At 44.7% G+C, this 15,284-nt stretch overlaps 1 protein-coding gene across 4 annotated transcripts in view; it reads left to right on the top strand.

Moving 5' to 3' along the window:
- The first annotated feature begins 5,445 nt into the window (after positions 1-5,445).
- Positions 5,446-15,284, top strand: part of LOC142575713 (solute carrier family 12 member 9) — a 38,580-nt gene continuing 28,741 nt past the window's right edge. For 2 of the 4 annotated variants that reach the window (XM_075685281.1, XM_075685280.1), the window contains exons 1-4: positions 5,446-6,069; positions 7,933-8,067; positions 12,572-12,706; positions 14,781-15,074. In XM_075685281.1, the coding sequence (XP_075541396.1) occupies positions 5,712-6,069; positions 7,933-8,067; positions 12,572-12,706; positions 14,781-15,074 (922 nt within the window). In that variant the 5' untranslated portion in view covers positions 5,446-5,711. The remainder of the gene's footprint in view (positions 6,070-7,932; positions 8,068-12,571; positions 12,707-14,780; positions 15,075-15,284) is intronic. The other 2 variants (XM_075685283.1, XM_075685282.1) reach the window with 1 other exon arrangement.

The following is a 15,284-nucleotide window of genomic DNA, read 5'->3' as shown; positions in this document are numbered from 1 at the left end:
TATGCGCTTCTCTGACTTCAAAAGAAGCCCAACCCATGTATGTCACCCTGCACTGCTTCATTTGTGGTTTTACCTTGGGCTACCAAAACCAACCAAACTACCGATCTTTACTTAGCTTCAAATCATGATAAGATATCCGATTTGAAGAGCTTAAAATGGCATTTGCGAACGTCAGCGCAGGCCCCACTGACTGCTTTCCAGATTCCGCGCATTACCTCACATTTATTGTGGCCCTAGAGTGCTCTGTTTCATTATTTCTGCATTTCGCTTCCCCTTTATTTTCAGATTATCTTGATGTGCGCTTGAGTAAGTCTTTCCTTCGTTTATGTATACGCCAAGGTATTTGTATTGCTTGACTGTATGTATGAGTTGCTGTTGAATTGACACCACGTAATTACTCGTCTCTTCATTAAGAATCATAATTCCCGATTCCTCTGTGCTAAACTTGAGGCCTAGATTCGTCGTTGCGTGCCACAGTTATTCGCAATTGTCTCTAAATCTCTTGCATTGTCCGCTAGTTGCACAAGGCCGTCCGCTGAGTGTTCGATGGATGAATGGATGGACGTCATGAGCGTCCCCTTTGGAACGGGGCGATGGGTTGCGCCACCAAGCTCGTGCTATTAAACGCCCTAATGTCCTACCTAGATTAAAAAAAGAAAAAAAAAGGAAAGTACATGCTTCTTCTACCTTGTTGTACTTCGCTTTTACCCGCCGTGGTTGCTCAGTGGCTATGGTGTTGGGCTGCTGAGCACGAGGTCGCGGGATCGAATCCCGGCCACGGCGGCCGCATTTCGATGGGGGCGAAATGCGAAAACACCCGTGTGCTTAGATTTAGGTGCACGTTAAAGAACCCCAGGTGGTCAAAATTTCCGGAGTCCTCCACTACGGCGTGCCTCATAATCAGAAAGTGGTTTTGGCACGTAAAACCCCAAATATTATTATTATTATTATTACTTCGCTTTGTAAGTGCGCGTTCCAAGGCATACTGATCTCGCTTCGAGGGTTGAGATCTCGCCTGAGTGTTCGATAGATGTATGAATAGAAGGATAGATCTTATGAGCGTTCCCTTTGAAACGGGGTGGTGGGTTGCGCCACCAAGCTTTTGTTATTGCACTGCTTAGTGTCCTATCTAGGTTAAAAAAAAGAAACAAAAGAAACGCTATGAACTCCCACAACCAAATTTTCTGACCCCCTATTGCGAACTTTGCTTTTGTACGTCTCCGTTTCTTGTCGTTTCCCTGCTTTTTGTCCACCAATCTTCCAATCGCCTCTTACAAATCTCTATTGCGGACACGTTTACTTTCCTCCTGCTCTCGCTGAACCCAAGGGCTTCAAGGAGGCCAGTGGTGCCTAAATCGACCGCTGGGCAGGTATCTTCACATTCTAATAAAACATGCTCCACCGTTTCCCTAGCTTTACCGCAGCAAGCACATGCTTCTTCTTCTTCCTTGCTGTACGTCGCTTTGTAAGTGTGCGCTCCAAGGCATCCTGATCTCGCTTCGAGTGTTTAGATCTCGCCTGAGTCTTCCCTAAGAACACTCAGCGCCATCTAGCGGTGCCGCCGCGAAGCCTGTGCGTGGCCTCTGAGATGCATGGCGCGCCGATGCGTGCGAACACTTAGAAACGCATCATGCAGCAATAGGGCTCCTCTCTAGCCTTTCATTCTGGACTCGCTGGGTAATCTAGTGGCGCTGCCGAGAAATCGCAAAAAAGAAACAAACTAAGGGAAACACCCTTTTACTATGCATTGGTTGCACGTTAAGAAACCCCAGGTGGTAGAAATCAATCCGGAGACCCCCACTACGGCGTGCCTCATAACCACATCGTGGTTTTGGCACGTAAGACACCATAATTAAAATAAATATTTTCTTCCGAATACGAACCGAACACGAATAGTAACTCTAAGTATTGTGTAACCAAACGCGGACGCATATATTTACAGCAGGGACGTTTATTTCGGCATAATTAGGTGCCCGGTCTGTACTGACTAATGCAAAAAAAGACCGCTCACAAACGGGGGGCAATGTATCAGTTTAAACACGAGATCCCTGATTGTAAAAAAAGAAAGAAAAAGAACATGCTTGCTTTTCATGATCTTTGGAGCCTGATTGCAAACAAGCTTTCCAAAAATTAATGGCGGCTGTTTGACTAGCTTTCGGAAAACGCTGAATAAATGGCGCCTGAAAAAATTTAGAAGTTGCGAAAACACACACAGCTGATGGCCTTGTGAGCCGTAAACACATGTAGAAGTTTCCCTACTACAAGGAAAACAGCAGTGGCTGTCACGTAAAAGATAAAGCTTTTACATGACTAGACTGCCGAAAACACTAAATGCCAGACTACAAGAAAAAAAGAAAAATCGCAGGTTGTCACGTAGGCACCCGCCGCGAAAAAGAAAAGAAAGCTTCCCCCCGCCTCACCCAAAGTTCAGCCGGGCGCAGGCTACCACCCTGCGTCTACTACAAACAAACACGTATCCTTCACCCGCCCGCCTCCACCTTATATTTCCGGACGTCTACACTACCCCCAACTGCCGGTGCTGTGGAATTCACCCGTCTACACTTCCGCATATGCTATGGGAGTGCCCAGCACAGTACACCCAGACTAACACCACGACTCTCTCGTCGAGGTTGCATGAGGCTCTGCGGAGCTCCGCCCTCGACGACCAAACCTGGGCGACCCAGCACGCCCGCGAGGCGGCGGCGAGGCAAGCCCTCGACGTCCCTTCGTGGGAGGCTTAGGTAGGGTGGCTAGAATGGGGAGGTGTGAAGACCAGCCTCCGGAAGCTGGCCCCAAAACGCGTTCCTGCCGCGTGACGGCGCTGCCGGCTGGGGCGCCGTTTAGGGCGCCGTAGTTTCTCGCGGCGTCGGCATACCTCCGGGCGGGAAAATGATTTGGTAGCGCTTAGTTTTAGCGTTTGAATGTGTTAGAATCTGACCAGACTTCTTTCTATACATCGTAGATGCTGAGAGAATTTAATGTTTCGCTGCTCTCATTCCACATGGAAACAGCGAGCACCGACTATGCAGCCGACACAGCAACGGTTTTTGCAACCACCTCTTGCCGAGATTAGCGCGCTTATTCCTTGCCGAAAGTATAGTTCATAGGAATCGCCGCGCAAGGCCAGCGCATTGGAATAACCTTGAATGTGTCGCCCGCACGTAAGTCACATACCTGGGATTGTAACATTACTTTAAATGGAGGAAGTTCATGCAATATATCAGCATTGTGGTGAAGAAATTCTAGAAAGTACAAAGCGCTTGTGAGTTAATACATGTTTATTGGAAATAACACAGTTATTGCATAACATCACATTTTTACAAAACACAGGGCTTAACCTTCTTGGCTTTGTTGTGGATGACACACTGATTTAAGCCTTTGAGGAGAAAGTGAATACGTGTTATACAATAAAACCTAGACACCGATCCTGTTACATCAGCGGAATGCTTCCTGCGGCCAATCTGTGGCACATTGGCTGCTAGAAGCAAGAAATTCTTGACAACTTTTGCGTGCACTCGCATATTGCTAAATGCACGAGTGAACCTGTCGATCCTCGAGTGTCTGAATGAGGTTGTATAGACAGACTGATTGATACATTGCTGCATTGCTTCGAAAACTTTTTTTTTCGTTATCTCACTTTTGATCATTTGCAATACTCTGTTTACCTGACAGAGAACGGTAACACGACTTTAACTGTCGGTTGTTGCGAGTTATGCGCTTATTTCTAATATTCTAAAATACCAAAATACGGTAGTTCCTTTTCGAGTACGAAAAGCGTGTAATATTCGATTCGCGTTCGAAACTTCGAATATTCGCCCGCCTCTAATATATATATATATATATATGTATATATATATATATATATATATATATATATATATATATATATATATATATATATATATATATATATATAGTACACTGGCAATGACGTCACACACCTTGATAAAAGATGACATCCCTCTGAGGTTAATCTTGTATGCGTACACTTCTATATAGCACTGAGCTTGCTACTTTGCTCTCAGGACCACACTATGTCACACTGTAAAACTAATTTACACCTATGAAAGGGAATGAAGGTGTAAATATGTCTAAATTGACACCGTGACTTGAAAATACTCGGCGCGCAGAGCTAGAGGAAGAATACGCACGCAAGATAGATGACGTTTACAGTTTGGGGACAAGATTAGCCCTAAATGGTGGACTTTTTTTTTTTTTTTTTTTGCGAGCGTATAATTTAATTCCCGGTTCATCCCTGCACAGACCCTTGCGCAATTAACGTGAAAAATACGATGCAAAATACGATGCTTGCAAGGCCTATCAGCTATCACGTGCGGCGCCGTGGATCGACACAGCTTCTCCGTGTGGTGTTTGTGCTGTTTTTGCCTATCTAGCCACGCATATTCTGAAGTAGGTCAGGAACTGCTGGCAAATGGACTTCGATTACTTCGAGCATGGTAGCAAGTGGTAGACGGTTGGCGTCTGCCATGCATGCAAGAATGGTGCACCTGCTCGGCGCTGAAGCAATTAGCCGAAACATACTAAGGATTTGTAACGTTGCTTTGGTACTAGACCGTATTGTAGTGCACTCCTATCAATCTATTGCTGGAACTCCGGTAATTTATTAGTGACAATGTAGAGGCTTAGAGAGGCCTTAGACTGATCACCGTATTCAGCAACTGTGCGCTAGGGGAAGAGGAAATAGAAAATTAAGGTAGGTTATATGTTAGCATGTGCCATTGATTGAGGCTTCATCCTCATCATCATAATCATCATCATCATATGTTAGCATTTAGTTGCCTAATGCTTCGTTTTGAATGTTTGCCTTTGCCCCCCCCCCCCCACGTTGGTATTTTGTTAGACGCACGTTTCAATCAACCCAGTGTGGTAGATCACCCCACCCCCCCTCTGTAGGCACGAGCCGCGTTTTGAGGCAACGACAACAGCATATGTGACGACGAGAGCAGGGTACGTGGCATGAAAATAAACAATCGACCGCCTCATCCTCCACCCCAAACATACGACTGTTATCGTTCCGATAAATGCTCGGTCCCAGCAGGTGTATTTAAAAATTCTGACATTTTCCCAGTCTTTTGACCGTTGCACTGGAATGGCGCGATCGGGCTACACAAGCGATATATGCTACCATCATTGCACACTCACGCGGCTCACGCTTGAAGCTTGAAGGCGATTCTAACAAAGCATTCAGATGAGGTTCACCTAGTATTTTAATTAATTTATCATGGCATATCCAATGTGACCGAAACCCCAGGAGACAGAGATGGTGAGCCATCCAACAGCCCTTCGTAGGGTGTCTTAAACTTCCCGCGAACGGAACAACGGAACCTGCGCTTCGGGACGCGACAGCAGCAGGTGTCTCGGCGGCATCGACACAATTGCAGCACGTGCTGCCATCTGACGCTCTTTCCTAAAGACTAGCATTATGTCGACGTCCAGTGTTCGCGTCCGACGGCAGCCAGCAGCAGCAGCGGTAACGGTAGGCGTGTAATAGCAGCCGCGGACTCGAACGCCAAGTGATCTGGATCGGTGAGGTGGCTGCGCGTATTCAGGCGCGCTCGCCCCCGATGGGTCCCAGGTGATACCCGTCGCCGACCCTGCCGCTGCCGCGGTGACAGGCGCAACCAGCCGTCGCTCGAGCCTCCCCTGCGCCTCAGGCATCTCCTGTTCGTCGTGCGGACCCCTACGAGCGTATGGCTCACAACCACAAGAAGCTCGTCGAGCCGTCGTCGTTAGGCTTCGCAGTGCCCGAACACCCCGTCGTGGTCGTCCAGATGACGGACCCAAACAACAGCGCATCAGTCACATCGCAGTCGTCTTCGGTGGCCTCCCTCTCGTCGCTGGCGCAGGGCGTCGTTCAGGCGCCGCGACCGAACGACAGGACGCCGCTTCTTCGGCACACCAGGCTGTTTCGCAGCCTGAGCGGGGGCACGCAGAGCCCCCAGCAGACGACCTGTCAGGCACCGTCGACGCGCCGACTCGCCACGTTTTCGGGATGTTTCACGCCCGTCTGCCTCTCCATGTTCAGCGCGATCCTGTTCCTACGGATCGGTACGTGATCGCGACCAAACAGCCTCGTTTTTGTTTTTATTTATCTTTCTTTCTTCCTTCTCTCGAGCGCTAGCCCCGTCACGCTAGAGAATGTATGGAGGCCTCCCCCACTCCCGTCGTTTCTTGCCGAGAGAGCGCGCGGAGGCCCATTTACGGGGGTCGCCACAACGCAAGGAGCGAAGGGCTTTCAGGAAGTGAGTCACTCGCTCGTGAGCAGAGCGTTACAGTAGAACCGTGTCTTGCGCGGGCCTTCGATCAGAATGACAGGCCTCGCACACAGGACAGCCCGATCAACTTGGGAGAAGTCCGACGCGAACAAGCAGGCCCGTCGGGCAGGCGGGCCACATTGCGGAGGATGGATGCGTACGCCGCTCAGGGAACAGAGCGCGCGAGCACGCGGCGGCACTTTGAGCGCACCTGTGCGGGGCGCGTCTTGTCAGGCGTCGAGGCGAAACAATTAGTGGTTTGTAAAATAGCGGCATTATGCGCGGCAACCCCGCGAGCAGCTGACGGCCCTGTCGAAGATTAGGCTGGCGTGGCTAGGTGGTGCCTGATCAGCGCCTGAATTTAAAGCGGTCTTCTTTCAAGTCCGCCGCCACTGATTGGATTATGGAGCATACTGTGCCAGGCAAGACACGGAGGAAAGCTCGGGCACAAAAAAGAAAAAAAAAAATCTTTGTTTCCGACAGCAGACTGTTGCAGAGTGTTATGAAGAAATGGTGTGCTTCGGTGAGGCCGCGAATGAATGGGCGGATGTCGCGGTTGCTGTAATCAGCGTGGCGGATTGACGTTTGTGCGGGGGGGCAGAAAAAGAAAGGAGGCGCGACCGAGGCCATGCGGATACACGCGGAGGGCCGACCCTCGCTCGATTCCGTAATCTTTTACGCCATAATCGCTTTCACTCGCGTCGACGTGACGTAAACGGCTCGCAGCTCACAGCTGTCTTCGGTCAGGTATCTGCGTCGCCGACTTCGCAGTGCGAGACGGGAGTTTTCGCAAATGCCTACACTCTTGCCTTATGCGCGGTGACGTGATGCTTTTACAGCGTTTGGTCATCCTTCATATCTCGGGGCACTAAAAGATCGTAAGGCCGTACACTGGCCGTAAAGCTGTAGCTGTCGCCGTGGGCTGCTCATGTGACCTCGCAGTCAGGTTACACCTGCACCAGCAATTCTCCCAATAAAGTATGCCGTTTACGGAAAGCGTTTTTCTCTTTTGCGTCCGTGAGCAAAATGCGTGTGGTAATAATGAAATCAGTGATTGTTGCGGTAGCCCAAGCGCTTTGCCCCGGATTGATTGAATGCACATGAACCTTGCGCATGCTGCTGTGTTGCATTCATTGTTGGCACTGCACTTATAGCTGGCATTTCCTTTATTCCTCTCTACTGTGTTGTTTCGTTTTCAATTACGTTGAGGCATCTTATGATGTTCTTATGGGCCAAAGAACACGCACCCATACATTTAAATAAGCTGTGTGAAAATGTGGAGTTGTAAATACATAGCTGCTTGAATGCCTAAATACTGCGGCATCTCCGCTTTAATGGTTGAAAACTGCATGTACATGCCGCAGAAGGGCAAAATGCCCTTCGGCGGAATAATTATTCTTGTGCCTGACAAGTAGGCACCATTCATTACCCTCATTATGTATGCACGCTTAACTACTTGTTTTTATTACTATTTTTAAGTAGTGCACCAGTCCTACAATACGTTTGCAAGTTTTGTTTGAGGAACTCTTGACGCCTCTATTTGCTGTGTTTGAGGCTTCTAGTTATCGAGAGATGTTTGTCTGTTGTTGGAATGCAGGGCATTTTCGTTTTTCAGTCATTATTCACACTTTTTATTTTTATTTCTCTTGCATAACAGGTTTCCTAATAGGTCATTCTGGTTTGCTAGAGTGCCTGGTTGAAATTGTGCTTGCCTACTCCATCCTCTTCTTCACCGTACTGTCCATCTGCGCAATCTCGACAAATGGTGCCGTGGAAGGAGGAGGTGCCTACTGTATCCTTTCGTACTGCTGACGCCCCGCTTCATCATTAGTTGTACAAATGGAGTTGTCAAGTGCAGTATGCATTCAAACACAGTTCTTCCTGAAGGAGAATTAAAAACACTTGTTCACTTTATTTCTGACCATGGTGCATGCGTTTGTACAAAGAAAAAGCAATTGCATGTTATTTGAGCTAGAACCTAATTATTATAGTAATTAATCAGTTACTAATTCATTTGTCAAACTATACACAACTGAAAACTTGTTCTAGCATATCAAAAACACTAATATAGCCCATGTGTTGAGTCGCATATGCATCAATTCGCATGTATGATGTGTTAGGCATTACAGTGTTGGTACTGTCAGTGTAACACCCAAATATAAAAAAAATTATTTCCGTTTGTTTAATTCAGTGAAGAATTCTTGCATTTTTGTTGTACCATGGTCCCATTATTGAAATTGTGTTTATTCACTCCTGTTTGGCACTGCCGGTTAGAAAAGAACTTTCCCATTCTGACATAATAAGCAGAGCATGGGTGAATATATAACAGACCTGGTGGTATAATCAGGCTTGTATAACTTGTTAGTAAACTCAGGTGAAGCTAAGGCAGCTGAAACATGGGAGTCTTGTACTAGACGTAACTGAAGCTGGAGTTTCTACATTTCAATGACTACTTGCAATTGCAATTAATTTATCACATTGTAAAGAAAATGTAAGATATTCTTGATCGTGAGATTTCGGCCTTTTACATGCAAGTTCCTTATATTTGCATACACAAATTTGCAAATTACCTAGCTTACAATTGCATATTAGCATACTTAGCCTCAATTACATTGCAGAGCTGGCATCTACATTACTTATGATTGCAATTGCTTCTAAATGGCAGCATTATAAATAAATTGCAAAAAATATTTCTGGAAGAGATCTGCATTCTCTGCAGCATACATTTAAGGTGTTGGCACCCGTTGTAGGATAAGCGTTGAAGGAGAGACATTGTGAAAGATATGCTGCGAACCTTCATTGAGAAAGCAAGGTTAGTACCAGTGTTGCCAATTCAAAAATAAAAAACCCACCACAAGAACTCGCAAAACCCACTAAAAACTGCTAAATTCAATATTTGCATCCAGTCCGTTTCCACACATTTTATTCTTTTATTCAGTCTGTAAGCAATATCAGTAATAATTAAAAAAAAAGAAAGCATTTAATTTCTTTCTGGTTGGAGACTACCTACTACAAATATACTTTCACTTGCAGGAGTGTCCTGAATGCATTCTGTAGGTTTAAAATAAATTTCAAAAGACTTGTTCCCCAGCTGACGAGGCAGAAATTGTTTGGTTATTGGCTAGAAACTGTGGACACAACTTTATTTAAAGCACTTCTTTCTTTCCTTACTAGAAGCTGCTCACTGACTACAGGTTCTTTCATTCACAGAAATATGTCGCCTGCTGCGTCTCAGTTTGTCGATTACTCAGCGGGCTCTCTGTCGACTTGTACTGCTGGTTCCTGGTGGGCTTTCAGTGCTGCTACCGACGTACGCTTTGATCATGCCAGTCTTTTGCACTACATTTGCGGGCAGTTCGTAGCTAGAGTAGCATTTGCTCAGCTTTCACAGTCTGACTCGAACAGCTAACATGGCATTCGGCATCTCTGTTGACATTTTGTTCCTCTGTTTACATTTGATAATGTTCAGTTGACTGGACATGTGTTCTACCTCTGCATTCAAGCAGAGCTGCACCAGCATGGATATAGCAAAGTCGACCAGCTCGAAGAAGGGAATTTTGTCGGAAGCATCCCCGTATTTGTTGACTTCGTCCCAGAATGCAGCTGTGCTCCCATGGCTGCTCCAGCTGACGAGAGTGAGCTTTTGCCATTACAGTTCAATGGCAGCTATTATTTCTTGCCGCAGATTCAGAAATTGCGTTCAGGGCACCAACGAGTGCTTAACTTCTTGCGCAGCATTCCCAACTGAAAGCATTGAAACTTTTCTCAGTACTCAGATGATGTCACATAATCTCTGCTGGTGCTGTTTCAGCAGAAGAAACTGAAATCTGACACATCACTCTTTAAATATGCGTTCGGGTTCTTTCTAAAAAACAACTCTTCTCAGTTATTGTAGCATTTCTTTCTCTTTTCTCATAGAAAAGAGTATAATTTTAAAAACTTCAATTCTTCAGAAATATAAATGTAGAACCACCCAAAACTTCTGCAAAAAGGCTAACAAGACTGCTAGCTGCTAAAAATTCTGCCTGCCGCAATACAACAATTTCACCCGCTAAATTTAGTGGAAAAACCGCTAATTTGGCAACACTGGTTAGTACGCTTTATATTTATGCATGCAGTAGCAGTTGTTGTTATTTTTACTGAAGCTATTGTGCTGGGAAGTATCGGAATGCTGCAACCGAACTGCTTGTTGGCCTAGTTTGTGCTTGCTAAAAGACATGTTTTTGCCTCAAGTTAAAACACACACAAAAGGAAGGCACATGGAAGACAACACAGGCGGCCCAACCGATTTAGATTGGGCTGTGACCCAGTAATATCTATACAAATACATGCATGCCAGGCTATTCAAAAACCTATGTTATCCAGCGGTCGAACAATGTCGTTTACAATTTGTGGAGCAAGACAGATATATCGCTAATACAACTTGAACCTTTCTTTCTTATATAATAAGCTTCCATTAGCTCATGTGCTGTTTGATTTCTGCTTCTACCAAGCATCTTAATCTCATAAAAACGTGGTTTGCCTGTGTTCTTTTCTATGTGTCTTTCTTCCTTTTGTGTGTGTTTCAACTTGTGGCAAAGAACATGTCTTTTATCACAATGCTGATTATGTTTGTGAGAAAGTGCTTGGCTTTCTCCTTTTCCTCTTCCATTGTGTGATACATGGACAGTTTATCTTACCTGCCGATAAAACTGAAGTATGTCTTTGTGAGTGAACGCAGTTGCCTGACTGCTTCACATGGCCGCCAGCGTCATGTGGCTTACCTCATGACAAACTGCGATTAAAGCAGTACCTCTGTCATGTGTGACATGGCTTGTAGTTTTCTTGTCCATTGCATTTATGTGAAATAGAGGGTAAACGAAAAGTTACGGAAAGAGAAATAAATTAATTTTGGAAAGCATATAGACAGTAACAAATGTGGTTTTCATAGAAATTCACAGTATACACAGGGGATTTTTTAAATAAGGGAAAGTCTTATAGCTAGAGTAGTTACATTCTTTAACCAAATTGTGTCGCTGTTATGACACAACTGAAGCGACACTTGTCAGTTATGAATCGAACTGCTCTGACTATTAGATATATTTAATTGAAGAGAAAAAGATCCTATGCTTCTCTTTATATTTCTGTGAAAACTGCATCTTACAGCTGTTGACTTGTTTTTCAAACTATTAAATTTTTACTTCTATTACTTTTGGATCGCTCTGTATTTCACGTTATCTCAGGTGATTCAGGGTACATATCAATTCTGTAGGGCTGTGTTTTATAAGGGATGTCTGAAACATAAAAAATACGGGTAAAAGGGCAGTAAATCCTTTACAACTGTCGCATATAAAAAAAAAGTTGTGTATAAGGCGACGACACTGTATTTTAGTGTTGCCAGTCTTGACTTTCACACTGCTATTTAGAGTAATCCACCTATCAGCACTTTATGAATAGTGCTAGGCTACTTTTGACATTTATCTGTGAAGGTGCCTAGCACAGGAGCGATAGCTCTTGAAGTTTGCAGGTCAGAATGGAGCCTTATCTTTTGACTTGCCCTATGCTGAAAGCGCGCGCTTTCAGTGGGACGTGTTGTATTTGATGAGTTGATAAGATGATCGCAGGGCCAAGTAGTTTTCTTTAGTCTCCTGAAACCTTTCCAAGCTGGACAATGGGCTTGACTGCGCTAGGAATCTGCCAGGGCTGATATAACGTGTGTCCCACTTTGTGCTTGCAAATAGGTCTGATTGACCACTACATACATTGACCCACATTGTATCTTTTCTGTGGCACTGGCCAGCAATTTCCGATGCATGATATGCGCAAGAATACTGCGATGCAGTTTTTTCCTTTTTTTTCCCCTGTTTAGTCTATATATTATACACTTATGGATTTGTCTCCCCCTCTGGTAGACGTCGCAGTACCTCTTACAGACTCCTTTAGTATAATTATTGACTACATGTAGGCATCTTTTAGTTGAGAGAAAACTTTAGTTTGAGGCCAAGTTCTACTTCCTTATTCAAATACATGCACAAGGCAGAAGTGCTTTCACTAGAACACTGATGAGCCAATTTCAATGAAATCTCTTGCATTTGATAGAGGAAGTGTAATTATACTGAAAACATGAAGCCGAATTTTGATTAGGGCGTAAAATTTTTAAAGGATTAATCAGTAAAAGAAATGACTCAAAGTTTACAGGTTCATAACTCTGCACCAAGAACAGATATCACAGTCTTGTAAACTGCATCCTTTAGAGAGTCTCAAGTAATGTGTTTCAGTTTATGGTGGAGGAGAAAGCCTTGACTCAGTTGCCTCAGTCATGATCAGCAGAGCCCTAGGACCTGAGTTTGGTGGCAGTATTGGCACCTTGTTCTTCATTGCAAACATCTTCTCCAGTGCCCTGTATATCACAGGATGCGTAGAGGGCTTGGTCAACAACTTTGGCCCATCTGGTAAGTGCTTTTGTGCATTTTTCTCAACCTGTAATAATGATTTTTCTTCTACAATTTGTTTCAGCTGTGCATGCCCATACTGTTGCTAGGAAACTGCAATACTTGCATGTGTTAGCTTGTCATGCGAGCATCTGTTTGAACACAAGAAGTGGCTCAGTCTTTGACTTGGATGCATGATTTACCTGCCGGAAAAATCTGAAAAGGCATATGTTGAATGAATTGCTTGAACTGCATTTTTAACTACAGGAATAAAGCGAGCAAGAGCACAGAAGGAAAACTGCAGTCAACATGAAGCTGCACATTGCAGGCATATAGAGTGTGTTCCATGAGTTAAAAAAGAAAGCGAAGCCTTTTACACATAAATAATCAACTTTGTGTTATTAGCAGCCGCCTGAAGAAGCTTCCACTATTGCTTGTATTTTTGTTACCAAGGTGACAATTATATATAGCATCCTAATCAATATAGGATTGTCTGCAGTTTCTTAGAGAATCTCGAGGCATAGCTATCACAACTTTAAGGAAGGCTTTTGCTTGCTTAAGTTGGTGGTTTTTCTTTTGTTGCACATAAACTAAATGAGCTGTCCTCTTAAATCGACCTTATGGTGCGTTAATTTTGGTGTGGGCGCTAAATTCGGGGCAGCCTGACGTCTAGCTTGGACCAGGTGTGGCAACAAACCTGTGATAAGCCATGGATGTTTATACCAGGGGATTTTTATAGAAGCAGACTCATTAAAAATTTCAGATGGGAGGCATCACAATCTGTCACATCATCTGGATTACTTGGAGGTGGACATTATTTGCATGAAGAATCGTAGTGTAATGTTAGCTACATAACGAACCCCCTCTACTTAACCCTTTATTTATGCACTTCGGGGCAGATGTTTTATTTGCAGTATTGAAGCTGAGCACCAATAAGTTACGTACATTTATCAGGAATCCTGTACTTAGCACCAGCTTCGAGGATTACATCCTCAAATTCTGCGGCAATATGTTGATGGTGCAGTCCTGATGAATGTTAACTGGAGCATCAGTGCATCTTGCGACAGAGGCAACACTACACTGACAGAACAAAAAGCCAAGCAACACAATCACAACTAAGGTGTTTGAGACTCACTTAGTCATTGCAGCATTGTCTTTAAGAAATTATACTGTGTGGAACTTCACGCACGAGCAGAAGAAAATGACTTCACTGCGATGCTTAGAACACAGTCCTCGGGTGGGACCAGTCAAGACGCAAAAATGTGCAAAATCTTCTTTTTTATCAATTGTGCACCTACTCCTCCACCATTTCTTTCAGTGTTTTCTCACCAGATGCAGTTATTTTTGCCTTTGAATGTATGTCTGTGTTTGAATGCGTGAATGCATGATACATCTTTTGACTTGAATTAGCACATGTGGATGGAACCTTCTTTTTGCGCTCCCGTCTGCTTTGCCAGTGCTGTAAACAAAGAACAGCATTCGAGGCTGTTTCGTGCTGTCTGTGCATGTTAAGTGAGCACTGTGGTGTCATACAAAGATACAGACAATGAAGCCAGAGAAATCATAGGGGAAGTTAATCATTATGCTCAATTGAAATTTAGAAATAACGACGTAAAGGGAAATAAATGAGGACAATAAGACAAGTTGCTACAAGTGGGGACACTTCACCTGGGTCCCCATCTATCTTCATTGTCTATTACTTTGTATATGTGGCTAAAAAATGAAAAAATACAAACAAATTGGTAATGCATCTATCCTTGATTACTATGATGATTATTATGTAGAGTGGAGCATACCCTGTGTCACATACCCAGCGACTCAATTTGGCATCAAAGAGGTTCATTGAAAATCGGCACGTATATATACACCCAATGGCACATCCCAGTGGCCTGAGTTGGCAGGAAAGGAGAATGGTTATCCTTGGACAGAAAATACTAGAAATCGCATGAAGCATCCTAAGCGTGATAACTGCATTAAAATCGAGTCCCTTGGATCCCCTTGTTCTTTGTGCTCTCTGTGGCATTAGAATCACAGAACACAGTGGAGGACCCTGAAGGGTCTTCAAAGCACTATTGTGCTTTGCTTTCGCTTTCAGGCGGGGTGGCACGCCTTCTGCCCGAGGGCTTCTGGTACAACCTGCTGTATGGCACGGGCGTCAACTTTGTCAATCTCATTGTATGCCTGGTGGGGGCGACCATGTTTGCCAAGACGACGGTCGTCATCTTTGGCGTGGTCATCGTGTCGGCCCTGTCAGTGGTGGTGAGCTTCTTGGCGCAGCCCGCTTTCGACGTCCTGCTGCCCCAGGAGAACCAGCACATGCGTGAACTCAACATAACTCATGCCCCGTACACTGGGTTCAGCTGGGTCACCTTCACTAACAACATCTGGTGTGAGTTGTGATCCCTGTTTTTGTGAAGTACAGATGCAAAATCCCAAGGGCGCGAGTGTTCAGTCGTCCTTAGCAGTGGTTCTTGTGTCGTGATTTCAGGCAACTTCGTGGCACCTGAACAGATTTCCATGGCTTGCATAGCCCTCTCCATTTTATGATATACAGTAGACTCTTTTTAAATGGAACCTCAAGGGACCAGGGAAATTGGTT

Source organism: Dermacentor variabilis, chromosome 3, assembly GCF_050947875.1.
Source record: "Dermacentor variabilis isolate Ectoservices chromosome 3, ASM5094787v1, whole genome shotgun sequence".
NCBI lineage: Eukaryota > Metazoa > Arthropoda > Arachnida > Ixodida > Ixodidae > Dermacentor > Dermacentor variabilis.
The sequence above is the reverse complement of the archived record's forward strand: the minus strand, read 5'-3'. Positions and strand labels throughout refer to the sequence as shown.